Source organism: Primulina tabacum, chromosome 14 (assembly GCF_025594145.1).
Source record: "Primulina tabacum isolate GXHZ01 chromosome 14, ASM2559414v2, whole genome shotgun sequence".
Classification (NCBI taxonomy): Eukaryota; Viridiplantae; Streptophyta; class Magnoliopsida; order Lamiales; family Gesneriaceae; genus Primulina; species Primulina tabacum.
In genome coordinates, this window is record NC_134563.1 from 1,805,824 (window position 1) to 1,825,303 (window position 19,480).

The window sequence follows — 19,480 nt, forward strand, 5'->3', positions numbered from 1 at the left end:
AACTTCTGCATGGCTACAGACAGTTTGTTTTCCTTTGTTTCTTCGTTTCCTTCACAGATCTGAATTAATTTTTCCCATATTTTCTTGGCAGTATGGCACATCTTGATTTTGCTGAAGGTATTTTTGTCGAGTGTCTTGTATAAAATGTCCTTCGCAACGTTGTCAAGATTGGCTTTGTTCTTGTCCTCACTTGTCCATTCATATCTTGGTTTTTCAAGCATCTGAGGTGCACCTTCGGTGATAGCAATAGCTGGATTTGGCTTTAAGATCTTTAATGGACCATCAGTGATGACATACCACATGTCATCATCTTGAGCCGCAAGATTAGCGTGCATTCTGATTTTCCAATCATCGAAATCTTCTTTTGAGAACATTGGAACTTTGCTGAAATGAGCCATGTCTATTAAATATTTTTCAGAACAAGAATAACTCTGCTCTGATACCACTTGTTGAGGATCGGGTTGAGTTTAGAGGGGGGGGGGGGTTGAATAAACTCAATGGCCAACTTATTAAATTCTTTCGAATGATGTGCTAAAATCCTGTTAGAGATTTTGACGATTCTTATTCAAGTATAAAGACCAGCAGATCACAAGATAATGTGCGGAAAACGATCTGTTGGTTAGTGGGTGAAAAATGATAAAGCCGAAAAGCAGTAGATAGCACAAGGTTTGTTTCTGGAAGTTCGAAGATGAATCTTCTACGTCTCCCCTTCTTCTGTTTCCAGAAGGTATCACTAAAAGACTTTGGTGAATACAGCACAACAATTGTACACACCCACTTCAATAGGACTTGCCCTTCGCCTATTGAAACTCTTAGCTTTACAACTCAACTTCTTGAATGATCTTAAATTCTGGAAAAGACTCTTTTCCAGTTACAAATTCTTCTATCAATGAAATAATGAAGTGAGTAGCTTGAGAAGATATAACGAAAATAGCTAGCACAATATGATCTCAATGATCAAGAGTATGCAATGAAGCGTGTGCTGCTTTTTCAGTGTTGAGCTTTTGGGATGACTGAAAGTTCTAGCGATGCTCAAATGATATTCTTTGATTTAGATTCGTTCCCCTTTTTTTATTTTTAAAAAGTGCTTCGTCTCCATATATATAGACTTTATCCAACGTTAAAATCTGAACGGCTCTTTTTGACTTTTCAGTGGTTCAGCTTTATTGCCGAAAATGGACCCTGCAGAATACATTAAAGCAATCAGTCTCAGTTCATACTAAAAATGGTAAACCGTCTTAAATATTTTCGTACAACATTTAATGGCATTTAATGAAGCAATAAATGCTAATATCACGTTAATAGATCAACGGTAATATTTAAAGACTTTGAGATACGCAAAATTCTGTTAGTGTATATTTCGAGTTTTGTATCCCTTCTAGTTATGATTTTAGCTAAGAAGCAGTACTTGACAAGTGCTGCTACTGGTCTTTAGCTCGATACAAGTGCTTCTGTTTTTCTGCTATTTTACATCTACTGGTTTTGTACTAAGCCAACATCTACTGGTTTTTACTAGCATCTCCATTTTTACTAGCATCTCCACAACAAATTTAAGTCTAACATATATGCATGTATCTAATTGTTTCTATGAACTCATATCCCCTAACATGCACTCTACTTTTGAATCTTCATTTCCAAACTGAGTGTTGCTAGGTGAATTTATATTAGAAAAATATATAATTTTCTTCAATAAGAGAGTTAGAATCTTACCTAGAAGAGTACAAAGTTTTAAAGGGAGGGTTTTTACGTTGGGACAAAATTCAATATCATGAAATATATATATATATATATATATATATATATATATATAAAAATATGATACTTAACAATGAAATAAAATAATTTTGACTTAAGAAAAGTTGATTCTAATAAAAAAGACTTAACTTATAATGAAAATTAAAAATTTTAAGCTTATTGGTTCAAATAAATTACTTAGAAGTTAAGTAACTATGTCACACTTTTTCAATATTTAGAATACTAAACTTTTTCTTTGAAACTATATTTAGAATACCAAACTTAAAATTTTAATCATTGCAAATAAATATTAACATGGAGATTTAAAATTAAAAAGGAGAGAAATTGTAATTTTAATCCTGTAAGTTAGTCTGTTTTATGTTTTAGTCTTGTAATTTGTTAAATTTTGGTTTTTAACACAACAAAAATCATGCATCCTCAAAGGTAGTTCTACATGGTTTGCAGACAATTAGATTTTTAAAACAAATAACTGAAAATAATTTACATTATTATCTATGTTTAATTTTTTTCATTGCCCAACCAAAATTCAACTCAAAATTGTCAATGGGATGCCATCAATTTCTTGATTCATTAATGAACTCTCCGTCAATTTTTGAATATTGAAGAAGACGTAGAGCAATAAATTTTGAAGGAAACTTAGAGCATATATAGCTAAGAAAGACCGCCATCTATCACTTTTCCAAGAAAACATAAAAAAAAAACCAGAAAAAAAGCAAAAATCTGATATGAAGGTTTAGTCTGTATTTTTGGAAGATAATATTACTTCTGAATTATTTTTAAAAAAATTATTTGAGTTATTTATTTTTTATTTACTTGTAACAACATTACTTTTGACAATTTTAAAGTTTATTATATATATATATATATGTTTTTAGTTAGAACTCAATTATTACACTAAAAGTAACTATGTACCAAAATGTCAACCGTTTCTTCTCAGTGAAAACATGTGGCTGGATATCTTTTTCTACACACACCAAGTGTGTGCAAATTGCTGGTTTATAAATGTGTATAGGTAGACATTATGACAATGCACCTCTTAAATAAATTGGAAATTCAGCTCAAACTCCATTCATCAATGAAAGGAGTCTACTTTTTCTTTCTTGGTTTCTGTTTAATCTTTATGTTCAGTTCTCAATTGAAAAATGGATCATCGTTCGCCATGTCGAGGAAGTTAGCACTACAAGAAGACGATATTTATGAATCAGATCATATTTCTTTTGTCGAACGGAACAAGATGCAGTTGGCAACAAGGCTTAGAGGTGTGGTGCCGTTGCCACCATCACCAACAATCAATCCCGCACCCAATATGCCTTGATGTTTTACTAATGTATCCTTTGCATGCACTTCAACTTGTGTGCCCCCACAGTTGGTTAAATTCCGATGGTTAAATCAAAAAGTGGTCAGGGTACGTGGAAAACAAATATCAACTGAAAAAGAATTGTATCGTGAATGTGTAACTGAGATTGTTTCGACGATACAATGCTCATGGCCTTGTTTTATAACAATGGGATCCCCGATTTTTTTGGGTTCGGGTATTTTTAAAATCTCCGAAGCAGTTTGTGCCGGATTGCACAATTTTCTTCGAAAAGAGTGTTGATTTGATGAATTTTCATTTGAACCAGAGAATGAATTTCCACAATCTTTGACATCTGCACATGCTCTGTCATCTGACAACTGCCCATACCATGTACTCTGACAACTGCCCATGCCATGTACTCTGTTAGTAGCATGGCGACCCATACTGGTCGGGTGACCTGAACCCTGTCCGGGTGAAAGTACCCTGGTCGGGCGGAAGTACCCTGGTCGGACGGAAGTGTCCTGTCTGGGCTATAGGACCCTGTCCGCGAAAGGACCCTGTCCGGGCTATAGGACCCTGTCTAAATTTTACCCACGCTCTATCTACTCATTGCAGCAAATTGGAATTTGACTCACGTAAGTTTTTTCTTTCCGCCCGAGTCCAAGAATGACCCCAGCCCTTTCCAGGATATCATTGACACTTGAACTATTATACGATTTAAAAAATGTGAGTTATACCGTTACAACCAGCTGTAGCTTTTAATAAAGTCGCAAGCGCTGATCGTACATAATTACATCGTTGATAACAATTAAAAATTTTAGTTGAAAATAAATTATATTGCCGTATTCAATTAAATTTTGTCAATGCCCAACCACAGCTTCATGCGAAACGGTCAATGAGCCGCCATATCTTCTTTACAGCTTATCTCCCTATGTTCATATATGAACCCTCCGTCCATTTTGAAATTTTGAAAGAGATTTCGAAGAAATGGTCAAGAATAGTTGTTATTTATATTCATAATTTTACCTTTTTAGCTAATATTGCCAATGCTCCCCTTTTAACATATCTGAAATTTGATATAAACTCAAATATTGATCAATGAAAGGGGTCCATTTTTTCTTGCTTGGTTTCTTTTTAATTGTTGTGCACAATATTCTATTGGAAAGGGGCTCATCCTTTGCCATTGCAAGAAGGCTAGAGTTGGATGGGAAAGAGGAATATTTGATTTATGAACTAGATCATGTTTCTTCCAAGAATCCCTCTATCGAGCCGAATAAGATGCCGTCGGGGACGAGGCTTAGAGATACGCTGTCGTCGCCACCCCCACCAAATGCCAACAAAGGATCCAAGCCGGGGCAACCCCCATTATAGATCGATGAAGAATCCATAATAAACACATTGATCGATGTTTTACTTCATATATATCGACTCCTATTTCTGGAAAGTTGGATTTTTTCGGATTTTTATTTTAAATTCTATTATTTTTCTTGGCATGGAGAATTCTTTTTTAGATGAAAGTAAAAATGTTTTCCATTAACATATAAAAATTAAATGCACAGGTGTTTTAGGTTCTGAACTAAATAAATATTTCCTGTGCAGCCTACATATAGGAATGGAAATTAAAAATATTATCTAATTTATATTTTAATGTAAACATTATAGATACGATGTTGTAGTAAATGAAAGAAGTAAATCAACATTGACTGCATTTTCGCGAAAGATTATCACAAATCTTCTAACATGTTAGAAATTTGGATGATATATAATTAATATGTTTATATATTTAAAAAAACAGTTGATTAGCTAGGTCAAACTAATTTGAATTGAAAATATATTATATTATTGTTTGTAATTAAATATTGCAACCCCATCTATTTGTTGACAGTTTTCTTCATGTTTTTGAAAATTTTCAATAAATTAGGAGCATCGCGAAGAAAAAACCCATCTATTTCTTGTCTGAATTGAAAATAAAAAATAATCTAATGTTATTACTTATATTGAATATTATAACGTTTGGTACGAATGATCTTCTTTTTGTTTATCTAGTCTTTGGTTTAAATTCTACATTAATTAAAGTTAAAATAATTATCTTAGACATGACAAAAATTTATGTGAGACATTCTCACGAGTCATATTTTATGACATGGATCTCTTATTTAAGTCATCTATGAGAAAATATTACTTTTTATGTTAAGAGTATTACTTTAGTGTGAATATCACTAGAATTGACTCATCTCACAGATAAAAATTCGTTATATCGTCTCACAAAATACCTGCGGAGCTACACGATGCTATGTTTCCGGAATTAGAGTTCCTATATAGAACTTTCACATTTTATACAGTCTAAGACTAAGAGTAATGACTTTTTTTTTTTTGCTTCAAAAAAAAAAAAAGAATTACCTTATACTCAAAAAAAAATAAAAAAAATTAACGTTTCAAGTTACAAGAAAGTAGTTTAGAAGATATTTCTCTCTATAAACTTCAAATATAAACATTCAAAAAAAAAATTAATTTGAATTTAAATAAAGGATGTCAAGTATAATTTAGAAAATTATCGCTACGGAAATTCCGTCCATCAACAAATCATATTCATCACAAAATTTTCAATTTCAGTAATACGTAGTCATTTTGGCTATTTATGATGAGTCAATGTTCCATCTTTAAATTATTTAAAATAAAAAATATAAGATCATTATTCAACAATCTCTTTATTTGACCCCTTCAACGCGTTCGCAAAATGGGTAGTTTATAAATATGTGCTTGTAGGCACTATGACAATGCACCCCTTTAATATATCTGAAATTTGGCACAAACTCAATTCATCAATGAAAGGAGCCTATATTTGCTTGCTTGGGCTCTGTTTGATTATTTTGCACAATTCTCAATTGGAAAAAACCCCGACCACTTTTGCCTTAGCAAGGAGGCTAGAATTAGAACAAGACAAAGAACATTCGAGTTCCGAATCAGATCGTATTTATTCAAAGAATACCTCCATCGAACCGAACAAGATGCCATTGGTAACGAGACTCAGAAGTGTGCAGCCATCGCCTCCCTCACCAACTTATAATAAAGGATCCCACGTTCATCATTGAGGTTTTAACGTAAACTTATGTTCCTCAAAGTTTCGTCGGTCTTCTGGATTTCTAATTTGAATTGGTGTAGTGTTTTTCTTGGGATTCAGGATTCTTTTGTTTTAAATCAAAGTAAATGTTTTGGATTAAATATCTAAAGATTGAATGTAAGTGTTATTGTTTCTGAATTAAAGCTTTCATGCACGGCCTATATGTATGTTTCTGTTAGTTAAAACCGAGTTGCTGATTCTGACTTGAAAAAGGAAGACAATGCTCCCCAATCTTACAGTTTAGTCCTGCAAGCATGCACTTCTGGATTGAGTGGGTGTACTCAACAGGAAAACGATACACACACAAATCGAGTTGAACTTGACTTGATTGCTCTTTTAATTCGCTCCTATAGTTTCCTCGAACTTGATTCGTATAACCAAGTAGATCGAGCTAAAAAATCTAAAAGTCACTAGTCTAAGGCTAGGTTTTGGATTCGCTTCTTGGAAACATTTCTTGTATCCAAAAATAAAGTCAAATGATACATGTTATATTCAACACATATTTAACACAGAACAAGTACTTTGTATTCAACTCTCCATCAACCTCTTAACACATTAAATTATTATTATGTATTGTATTCTAACTCAATAAAATTAGAATTTCAAACTTGTTTTATACTTTTACAAAGCTTCTCCGAGCTTTGAAAACTAAATAGATATGATATGACATCACAATCATATTATGCGTGATATGAAAAAAATTCTAAATAAGAAACATAGAAGAAGTTAAAACACACATCACATTCTTCAATACAATTCCTAAGCTATCACAATTTTAAATCCAAGTTCACGAATTACACAATGCAAATATACAGTCATAATGACATTTAACTCACTTGTTATAAGATATATGTAGAAGCAATAAATGAATAATGATCACCTACATGTACTAAACGACTTCAGAAATTTACAGCTAAGCAATTGAAAATAACATACATGTTCAAGTTATCCCGCATGCCAAATGAATTTTTATCATCAAATTAACAACACATTTTGAATTGCATATTATGATATTCCCTTGTGCATTTCAGATACTCAAACTGTCGTATGGTTAAAGAATCCTGACTCTATCAAATTTTTCATAGCATCCATTCATACTTCCATTCCTTGCTCATTCAAATTATTGTAAGAATCACGTATTATCACGTAAATCTCATCTGTATACAGCAGGCATGATATGTAACAAGTCAGATATATTTCAAGGTGTGCTATGACTACCACTCTTCGTCCACCAAGAAAATGCAGGAAAGATCTTTTTCAAACCCTAATCTTGTCGAAATCTTAAGAGTTATATAATGTGTGGCATAAAATATATTTCTTCAGGTTGTGACAGCTGTTTCTCAGGGACTATGAAATGAATTAGCTCAAATGAAGAAAGGAAACATAAAAACACATATGAACATGGGAAGGCTGCATATTTAATCACCATTTAAGTAGCTAAAATGAAGAAAGGAAACATAAAAACACATATGAACATGGGAAGGCTGCATATTTAATCACAATATAAGTACAATACATTCCATTGATCACACTTATAATATATAAATTATGCAAAATACCTATTATGTGAGTAATTTCCAAGTCCATTGATTATCAATCACCGGAAATACAAACCGAAAGTTTTCAGTAGTAGTAAAGGACCTGGTGCATAAAAGGGGCAATAATGCTCTATAGAGCATTTATAAATGCAAACTCCAAGCTCCAAGGTAGAGTTTCAGAAGAAGGAATATTACTTGTTTTTCAAATTTCTATCACTGATACTTTTTAGGGCTCTCAATAGCAAGAAAAAATTATCCTTCGAAAACAAGACAAGATTCCTAGAAATTCTACAAAAGGTTGAACTACCTCCTGAATCCTTGGGTACAAAGTTCAAAGAAATGATCCTTTTTCCCATACTAAATTATATACTAGATAGTAGTTATAGCATCCATACGAGATCATTCATGCAACTCAAAGACCAAAATCTGAGTTAATATCAACATCCTATTTTCACATCGTCCCTCATCTATACAATATCCCACACTAATGTTCTTGATTACCATCACATTTTATATGCACACAGAATTCAAGAAAGAGCTACCATTGCATTTAAACCAAGCCGCAACCGAAGCTTAACACCATCATTTCTTGATAATCAGTTCTATACACATCCAATTTAAGCTATAGGTTTATTTTAGGCAATCAAGTATAATTTTCAATTCTTAAACCTAAACATCAATCTGCACAACACATTTGAGCACCATCAGAACATAGATTTACTTCAGCAATCTTTCAGTTAACACCAAATTACACTTGCAAACAGCCAATCACACAAACAGAAACAGATAAAACTCTCCAAAGAACTAAAAATTAAAAAGAGAAAAAAGGAAAGGAAAATGAAGAAACACAGATGCTCACAAGTAAATTAGGCAAAATTTACCCCAATTATTTCCGGCTATCATAATCAAGAACTTCATTATCAGTAACAGACCTCGAATGCTGAACAATCGATCGACCAATCGAATTGATCCAGTCCTCCTTCTCCTTCTCCGCATCTGCGATAAAATACATCGTCTCGCTCCTCGTCGACAGCTCAAAGGCAAACTGCCGATTGAGGACATCCTCTGCGCCCTTGACGGTGAGGCAGGCGGCGACCGGAATGACGCCGCGTGGCCTGGATGCGCGGGTAACGGTAGATTCCTTGAACCAGAAGAGTTTTCCTTGTTTCAAGACGAACCAGCGGCGGCGCCACGTCTTGATGTACTCACCTTGCTTGGTGAGCCAGCCTGCGCGTTCGGGATTGGACCAGTACTCTACGCCGCCGTAGTCTTCCTCCGCCTGAGCGTATCCCATCGCAGCTCGCCATAGGCTCGCCATGGACGATTTGTACGGTGTGATTGGATCGATGTGAGAGACGAATGTTTGGGAAACGTTAATATGGAATCATATGCTTCATTAAATTATTTATTTATAAAAAAAACACATATATTATTTAATATTTTATTTATAGATATTATTACTCATAAATTCAACATTATTGAATATTATTAAAGCCAAAATTAAAATAAAATTGTTCGAAACATACTTTTACATGACATTTTCCGAATCGAAAAATATAATTTAAAGAGTATGTATTTTTATCTGTGAGACGGTTTCATGAATTTTTATCTGTGAGACGGGTCAACCCTATCGATATTCATAATAAAAAGTAATAATGTTAGCGTAAAAAGTAATATTTTTTCATGAATGACTCAAATAAGAGATCTGTCTCACAAAATACGATCCGTAAGATCTTCTAACACAAGTTTTTGCCTCCACTTTTTGGTATAATCAAGCAGTGGATTTGGAAATAAAAATGGGCCACAACTAAAGCGTATCGGGTAAGAAAATTAAGATAGATTGAGTAAGGTATGGAAGATTTCAAGATATGCTGGACTTTTAATTTAGATAACATATAAGTTTATATCTTCTTCTTGAATAAACGAATTCAATGCTTTCAATTCTCAAATAAAATTCATCATCATCCAACTCTGATAGTTCATGCTTACATTTGTCGGTAATCCTTTACGTTGTCGAAGTGATTGTCCCAGACATACCACATGCATTTTGATTTTATGGGATGTATTCATTCTATACTTTCAAATATTTTTAATAATTTTTTTTAAATGATTGACTTTTGTGGAGTTGATAGATTTTTATTGACTTTTATGAAATCTCATAGAATTGTAAAACAAATTTCATAGACTCTTATAGACTTTTTTTCAAGATTTTTGTAGACTTTGTAAACTTTTTCATATAATTATGTGAATTTTGTAGTTTATAATTGTGATTTATTTTTTATTAATTTTTTTAAAATAATTATTGGACATAGATAACCTCTTCAATTTTAAATTATTTTTTTTATTTATGAATGTAAATGAATTTTACTTACTTAAAAGTTAAATCAATTTAATTTGTGAAAAATGACAAATGAACTATACAATTTATTGAAATCAAAATTTCAATTCTTTATGTCAATTCAACATATTAATGAATAATATTTTTATAAGTTCATAATAAAATTTTATTAAAAGAACACTCAAAATAATGAGTAGTCTTTTATAAAAAAAATCTAATCATTACTGACAATTTGATCAACATCGTTCTACATTCCATTGGCTATGATATCCCTTCATGCATTAGCATTTGCTCGTTGTTGTTTTTGAGTATTAAATAACTGATCAAAGTCGTCACCTTCATAAACTTGTGCTGATGAAGACAATTGAGCTTCATTATCTAGTTCAATTTGAAATTCATCAAATTGACACTTCTTTCAAAGAAAATTGTGTAATATAGCACATGCCAATACAAACCTTGTTAGGGGTGGGAAAAAATACCGAATTTTCGGTATACCGAGATTACCATAACAAAAAAATATTGAATTTACCGAATTTTAAGTATACCGAAAATTTCGATACGGTACGATAACAATACCGAATTTTTCGGTACGGTAACGATATCCAATTTGAAAATTTTGGTATATACCGAAATACCGGAAAAATATACAAAAATTTTAAAATATATAATATTTTAAAACAATAAATTATAAATTTTTTTAAAATGTAAGGTTTTTTTGGTTCGGTATACCGAAAATTTTGGTATAGTATCGGTATGAATTTGCTTATACAATAATTTAATATATAGATTAACTAAAATTAAAGAAAATAATTAAAAATAAAATATTATATAATAATTAATTAAAAAAATTAAATTTTAATTATGTTTTTAAAAAGTACAAATAAAAGGAAAAATAAATAGATGAGAAAAGAATGAAAGTTTGTATTGAATTTGGGAGATTTCTCAATTAAATGTACATTCAAATCTTTAGGTTGAATCAAAGACTTTTGTTGACATTTTATTATTGTACCTTATAATATAATTCTTTTACTTAATAGAATTTCATAGAGTCATTAAAAGTCTATTGACATTTTGAATACCTATAGACTTTTGTAAAGTTTTTAAAAGTCAAGTTTAAATACCACATGACTTTTTAAAATTCTACAAAAGTTTACATTGAATACCACTAAACTTTTATGGAGTATATAAAAGTCTAGTTTGAATACCTCTAGACTTTTAAACTCCATAAAAGTCATTAAAAGTTTATAACCAATACACCCCTTAACGTCGCCAATTCCTTAAGTAGTATTTTTATTTTTATTTATTGTTTGGAAGAAAGTAGTAGATTGAATTTCACTTTCAAAAAAAGAAAGTTTTGGTCATGTAAATCCGTTCAAATTTGATAACGGACGTCTAATTAGTTAAAAATGCATTTCAATAAAAAAATGTGGCCTTTTTTTTAACTTTCATACCATTTTCATGAGAATACCAATATAATGTCATACATATCAATAATGTTAAGGTATCGTATCAGTAATATACAACGTCACGTCGACTACGGCAGAAAAAGATTAAAAATACTGAAGAAACCAATTAGGTATTATATTAATAACTAATTTTGACTAATTATAAGACCTCATTTTATAACAGCCCTCCTAGAACGGTAGTCACTAAAACATTACAAGGAAAAATCATGTAGAAATATATTAGTGAAGAAAAACATCACAAAATGAGATGAAGATTGAAAGGAATATTTTATTCCTTTATTATTTTGCTAAATTGATATTATCAATTCAAGATTTTGACTTTCTAGATTATGAGATCTTACTTGATTTATTTCTAGATGATAAGAACTTGATTGATTTATATCTAGATATTATATGATTTGTTTAGAATATGATTTTTATCTCCAAGATATTTTATCCATGTTTAAAATAGTGTTATTCCTAATGAAAATATTATTTCTATATTTTCTAGGACTATTTTATGGAATGATTTTTAGGTCAAGAAATGGTTATATATATGAAGAACTTCACGGCCGCAAGAGAAGTCTTGAGGAGAGAGTTGGACTAGGAGATTTTCACATAGAAGAAATTCTGGAGGTTTTCGGGAGTGCACGTAAAGGTTGGCTAACGACTTCTTGCATAGAAGAAATATACCAGAGCCAAGCCTATTTTGATGAGATGTTTTTGTGTGATCGGCTGATCACTTTACAGCGTATGAGAGCTGCTGGATTTTTCTGAACACACAGAAAGTTCAGATATTGAAGATTTTGTGTTGAAGATTTTGTGTGATTGATTTACATATACCGTGTTGCTGATTGGTGTTGACAACACTCAATAACAACACTAACGCAGAGTGTTGATCGAAGAGTGGTTGTGTTTGTTTTAAGCAATACGTTTTTATTTTATGCATCTAGTTTTTATGTGGTTTATTTTGATGCATTTTTAATTCTTAGGAGTGTCAAGGAATTTGGTTTTGTTTTCTCACTAGTATTGTTTTGGTGTAAACGATTTACATAATTTTTCTAGTGAATTTTTTGCCACGAGACATCGCATAAGTATTCGTACTTGTGCATAATTTAAACCTGATATTTATTTATTAAAAGTTAACGTGTGTGCTGGTGCTGACAACACCGAGCACAACACCAAATTCTGATACACACAATATTTTAATTTATTTCCTGTACGTTTATGAGCATCATCCCTTTCAAGTGGTACCAGAGCCAACGCTTGATACACTAAGTGATTGATTCTGGTTTATTGTTGTTTTTGTTTGCAGGAAATTTTACAGAATCTCAATGGACGTACTATCTACAAACACTGCTGTTTTGAAGGAAAAATGATGGCTGCAAGTCAACCCGCACGGTGTTGCCTCTGGTGTTGCAACACCGGGCCGCAACACCACTTCAAAATCCTTGTGTCTCAATGCTAAATCTCACAATGACTCAGGTAATCATGAAATCCAGGTACTGATTCTGATGAACTCACATTTGAATGTGTGCAGGCTATGTATGAAGAGCTATACGAAGATTGGATCAAAAGAAATGAAACAAATTCTATGCTCTCGAAGGAAAATACTGAGTTAAAGAGTAGCATGTCTCGACTGGAAGTCTTGTTGAGTAAGAAGGACCTCGAACTGTGCAAAGTCAATGATGATCTTGAGAAGGCCTCAAAGACTATTGCTAAATTCAGCTCAAGTTCATCAAAACTTGACTCAATGCTAACTATGGGAAATGACAACAGAACTGGTCTTGGATATGTTGAAAGCGCATATGAACATGGTGAAACATCCAACTCTAAATCAAAATCAACCGTGTTTGTAAAGGCAAGTGAAGACTGCTCTGTCCCCTTAATAGTGAAATCTCCCATGAAGACTCTGCCAATCTCAAAGCAAGCCTCGGAACGATTGCTGAAACAAAACAGAGCTTCCTCTTCTCATTTGAAAGTTGACCCGCCAGTGAAGATTCCACAAACCAAGAAGCCAGTGTCAACTTCTAAATCAAAGCAAAGAAAGCGACATTTTATTTGCCACTACTATCATAAGCCAGGTCACATCAAACCTTTCTGTTTTAAACTGAGAAATGACTATATGAACTGGCATGCAAATCGGGTGTTGCCCACTGTGTTGCCCAACACCAGGCGCAACACAACAGTCAAGAAACCTCCTGTGAAGAAAGTTTGGGTACCAAAATCTGTTATTCATTGCAATGTCATTTATACTTCTTTAAAAACTAACATTGCAGGTGCATGATACTTTGACAGTGGGTGCTCACGCCACATGACCGGATCTAAAGAACACCTCACATATTATGTTGAAGTAAAAACTGGGCATGTGACCTATGGTGGTGGTGCCAAAGGAAGAATAGTAGGCAAAGGAATCCTGAATGTTGATGGGCTTCATGAATTTCATAATGTTCTACACATTGAAGGACTTAACTCAAACTTAATAAGCATAAGTCAACTTTGTGATGATGATTTACATGTTAAGTTCAATAAAAATAATTGTGAAGTTTTTAATGATGTCAATGTTTGTGTAATGTTAGGTACTCGTTCAGCTGACAATTGTTATCAATTGGGAGAAGGTGATGGTTGCCGAAGTGCCAAGGTGAGTGATTTAGACCTATGACATCAAAAACTAGGACATGTGAGCTTCAAGATTTTGAAGAATCTGTGTAAGTTTAATGCTGTGAGAGGTATGCCAAATTTGAGTTCAATTAATGCTTATATCTGTGGACCGTGTCAGAAAGGTAAACAAACCCGTGTTGCGCACCCAGTGTTGCAACACTTTTGGACAACACGGTGCCTTGAACTCTTGCATATGGATCTAATGGGTCCGATGGAAGTTGAGTGCTTGGGTGGTAAGAAATATTCGTTTGTTTGTGTTGATGATTTTTCGCATTTTACTTGGGTAAGTTTTCTTAGAGAAAAATCTGATACATTTGATGCTTTTAAGAAGTTGCATGCTAGGATGACAAATCTGTATATGAGGGTGGTTAAAATAAGAACCGATCATGGTGAGGAGTTCGAAAATTCTCATTTTATTTCTTTGTGCCATAAGAAAGGTATCACTCATGAATATTCATCTCCGAACACCCCTCAAAAAATCGGCATAGCTGAAAGGCAAAATCGAACCCTCCAAGAAATGGCTCGGGTCATGCTTAGTTCTAAGAATGTGTCAAAATGTTTTTGGGCCGAAGCTTTAAATACGGCATGTCACATTTCCAACCGTGTTAATTTAAGGAGTGATTCTACAATGACCTCATATGAGATTATCATGGGAAGAAAACCAAACCTTAATTATTTTCATATTTTTGGATGTGTAGGTTATGTGTTGAATGATAGAGATCATCTAGCTAAATTTATTCCAAAAGTGATAAATATCTTTTTCTTGGATACTCTACTAATAGCCGTGCTTATCGTGTATTTAATCTGAGAACTAGGACTACAATGGAATCAATTAACGTTGTTTTTGATGATCTTGCAGATCTGACAGTTAAAACACCGGAGGATGATGTAGAAGAATTGTTGCATATAAGTGAGGCACTGACCAGAAATGGTGTTGAGTCTGGTGTTGAGACCATTGAGGCAACACCAAACACAACACCGCCTCTGAACCGAACAGAAACTGTGGATAATGATAACGATGATGATGATGATCTGGTAATCAATGGTGGAAAAGAAATTTCCAGCAAAATTCAGAAGAATCACTCATCATCACAAATCATTGGTGAACTACAAGAAGGTGTGCAAACTAGGAAAAAAGAGAAGGTTGACTACCGAAAGATGATTGGACTAATCTGCATGAGCTCCACATTTTCCCAGGTAAGTCACTCGTGTTTTGTGTCTCAAATTGAACCCAAGAATATTAATGATGCACTAAAAGATGAATTCTGGGTCAATGCAATGCATGAAGAACTTGAACAATTTGTGCGTAATGATGTATGGGATTTAGTGCCCAGACCTTTAAATACCAATGTTATTGGAACAAAATGGATTTTCAAGAATAAAACAGATGAATCTGGTAACATTGTTCGGAACAAAGCTCGGTTGGTAGCTCGAGGGTATATTGAGTCTGTCCGTTTGTTGCTTGCTGTAGCATGTCACATGCGTATTAAATTGTATCAAATGGATGTAAAAAGTTCTTTCTTGAATGCAATTCTGAATGAGGAGACATATGTTAGTCAACCTAAAGGATTTGAAGATCCCCACCACTTGGACCATGTCTACAAATTGAAGAAGGCTTTGTATGGATTGAAACAGGCTCCACGGACATGGTATGGTAGGTTGGCCGAATACTTGATAAACCTAGGCTTCAAACGAGGTGAGGTTGACAAAATCCTTTTCATTCAAAAACTGAAATCTGATATTTTGATCTGTCAAGTATATGTAGATGATATTATTTTTGGTTCTTCATCTCAAATACTTGTGAATAACTTTGTGGATTGCATGTCATCATGATTCGAAATGAGCATGGTAGGAGAACTAAATTTTTTTCTTGGATTACAAGTTAAGCAATTACATGATGGTATATTGTGACAACTCAAGTGTTATAGAAATTTCTAATAATCTTGTTCAACACTCTCGAACAAAACACATAGACATAAGACGTCGCTTTATTTGAGATTTGGTTGAAAAAGGCATAATTCGACTGGAATTTGTTAGGACTGAGAATCAACTGGCTGATATATTCACGAAACCTTTGGACTTTGAGAGATTTTTCAATCTTCGGAAGTTTCTCAGCATGTGCGTACAATAATCACACACACATGTTGTCATTGGTGTTGCCAACACCGATGACAACACCATTTTTGCATGTATATTTTTAGGATGCTAGACATACTGCATAATCATAACCATCCTATTTAATTATGTAATGTCTGAACAGTGAAGACAATTTCTGAAATGTACTCTCTGGGTGTTCATACTTCCAATCAAATGTTAAGGAATAAATTATGCTCAATCCAAGGCATCGAGTAGTTGATGATATTCATGGAAATCGTGATCTTGTCTAATGTGAAAAAGTGACTTGGAAAATATAAGCATAAGGAGAAAAACAGAAAAGAGGTAAATAAAAAAAATTGTTTAGAAGAAAATGAAAAAAGCTACCTAGAGGAGTCCATTGAAGACCGTGGGAGTCCATTGAAGACCGTTCTTCTAGTGTGGGAGCTATCATTTCTGAATCAAAATAAAATTTTATGGAAGTTTGAATAAAACTCAGTGGTGACCTATGACAGTTGATAAAAATCTTGATTACCTAGATTTTGAATTTATGTGTATACTTGTATCAGTGAGTTATAATCGACGTGGGTTTTACTGGATATTCTTTTGAAATCGTCGTAACACGAGTTTGAATCAATTTTATTGTTTGATTTTGGGATAGAACCGTAATTAGTGTTTTGGGTAAATTTCGGAAATATTACCTTAAATGTGCGGATTTTTCGGAGCTGAGTGAATGAATCGATTTTTTGTGTAAGAGTAAATATGTTTTGTTGTCGTTAAATGTCTGTTAATTACTCTTGCTTATTTTCACTTGCTTTCGCATCTTTCTTTACTCTCGTGATTTCTCTTGTGCGTCTTTGTGTATAACTCCTGATATATCTTTATAACTTTCTCTCACGTTCTACAGATGGCTGAAGATACTGCTAATGTTAAGTCCGATGTTGTCAACACTGTGGACAACATTGACTCTTTTTTATTATGATGTTTTTCAAAGATCGATGACTGCTTGCTACAATTGTTAAGCTCTCCCCGACTGTCATCAACGAATTCTACAATACCCCCACGGATGAAGAAAATGAAATCACAGAAGGAATCAATGCTTTCACTGACGAACTCCTTTCTTCTTCCTGATCTTTGGAATACTGGAGTTATAAGAGTTTCTCAAAGAAGATGGTGAGATTTTTTTTTATGCCCAAATTGAGTTTGTTCTATAGTAGATTCAAAAGCCCAAAGAACTCATTGCTTACTAAGAATAACAAGTGGCTGAGTAGAGGGCGCTTTTGGAAGTTGGCTTACATTCTGGCCAAAAAGGGGGAGTAGGAGAACAAAAAATGACACAGATTATGGATGGTGCTATGGATGGTCTGAGACTAATGAGCTTACGGACACAGAAGAAGATAAAAGATGAATACTTATGCTCTGTCTGTAATGTTGTTTTTGGGTTGCTCTTATATCTGTTTGCGTGAATATTGAATTTTTCTTTCGTATGTCTTCTTATGTTTTCAGGTGTTCTAACGATGGTGTTGACAACACTATCAACAACACCAGTGCTCTAATATGTTTAAGTCAGGGGGAGATGAACTTTGACTCATGGGGAGACACACTCTAATGCAGGGGGAGCTTAACTGACTGCGATGCTTATCAAGATTATCATTTTTGGATGTTTTGTCCAGAAAGGCAAAAAGGGGGAGATTGAAATGAATATTTTATTCCTTTATTATTTTGCTAAATTGATATTATCAATTTAAGATTTTGCCTTTCTAGATTATGAGATCTTGCTTGATTTATTTCTAGATGATAAGAACTTGATTGATTTATATCTAGATATTATACGATTTGTTTTTAATATGATTTTTATCTCCAAGATATTTTATCCATGTTTAAAAGAGTGTTATCCCTAATGAAAATATTATTTCTATATTTTCTAGGACTATTTTATGGAATGAATTTTAGGTCAAGAAATGGTTATATATATGAAGAACTTCACGGCCGCAGGAGAAGTCTTGAGGAGGGAGTTGGACAAGGGAGATTTTCACATAGAAGAAATTCTGGAGGTTTTCGGGAGTGCACGTAAAGGTCGGCTAACGAGTTCTTGCATAAAAGAAATATACCAGAGCCGAGCCTATTTTGATGAGACATTTTTGTGTGATCGGGTGATCACTTTACAGCGTATGAGAGCTGCTGGATTTTTCTGAACACACAGAGAGTTTAGATATTGAAGATTTTCGTGTTGAAAATTTTGTGTGATTGATTCACATATACCGTGTTGTTGATTGGTGTTGACAACACTCAAGAACAACACTGACGCAGAGTGTTGATCGAAGAATGGTTGTGTTTGTTTTAAGCAATACATTTTTATTTTATGCATCTAGTTTTTATATAGTTTATTTTGATGCATTTTTAATTCCTAGGAGTGTCAAGAAATTTGGTTTTGTTTTCTCACTATTATTGTTTTGGTGTAAACGATTTACATAATTTTTCTATTGAATTTTTTTTGCCATGAGGCATCACACAAGTATTCGTACTTGTGCATAATTTAAACCTGGTATTTATTTATTAAAAGTTTACGTGTGTGTTAAATATTAATTTCCGCTGCAGTGTTGTGTGCTGGTGCTGACAACACCGAACACAACACCAAATTCTGATACATACAATATTTTAATTTATTTCATGTACATTTATGAGCATCATCTCTTTCAAAGATATACCACTCAATCCATAAATTTCTCATTTTATCTAAACTATATATAAAGCAAGAGCACCTTAAATGGTCTTTTGGTATTCTCAATCTCAAAAAAATAAAAAATAAATAAAAATATATCAAAGTGCAAAAATAGACGCATCATATTAAAATCAAATAATTTTTTTTTAAAAAAATACTTTTTAAATAAATATCATATGATATACACACAACGCATAATATTTATATATTATGTTACACACACAATGTGCATATTTCTGTTAGTATATAAAAATACTGATCGGAATATCTCATTGGCAATACCTTTCTAAACAAATGAACCTAATTTTCAATTTATATTTGTGTCTATCGAACTTCAATATCACCATCATATATCCATTTTTCTTTGAAATATTTGTTTTCTACAAAATAAATTCAGCCAAAATGGAATGTAAAAAAGATAGGAATGATGAAATTCAATTAATTTTCATATAATTGAAATTTCTACCATAACTTGTCAATAATGAGCTGCACCAACCAACACAATAACA

The 19,480-nt window shown here is 32.9% G+C and overlaps 1 protein-coding gene across 1 annotated transcript; it reads right to left on the minus strand.

The window, feature by feature from the left end:
* Window positions 1–8,404: 8,404 nt before the first annotated feature.
* LOC142525356 (pleckstrin homology domain-containing protein 1) lies at window positions 8,405–9,078 on the minus strand. Its single transcript, XM_075629631.1, has one exon. The coding sequence runs from the start codon at window positions 9,027–9,029 to the stop codon at window positions 8,598–8,600; it is 432 nt and encodes a 143-aa protein (XP_075485746.1). The 5' UTR covers window positions 9,030–9,078; the 3' UTR covers window positions 8,405–8,597.
* Between the last annotated feature and the right edge of the window lie 10,402 nt (window positions 9,079–19,480).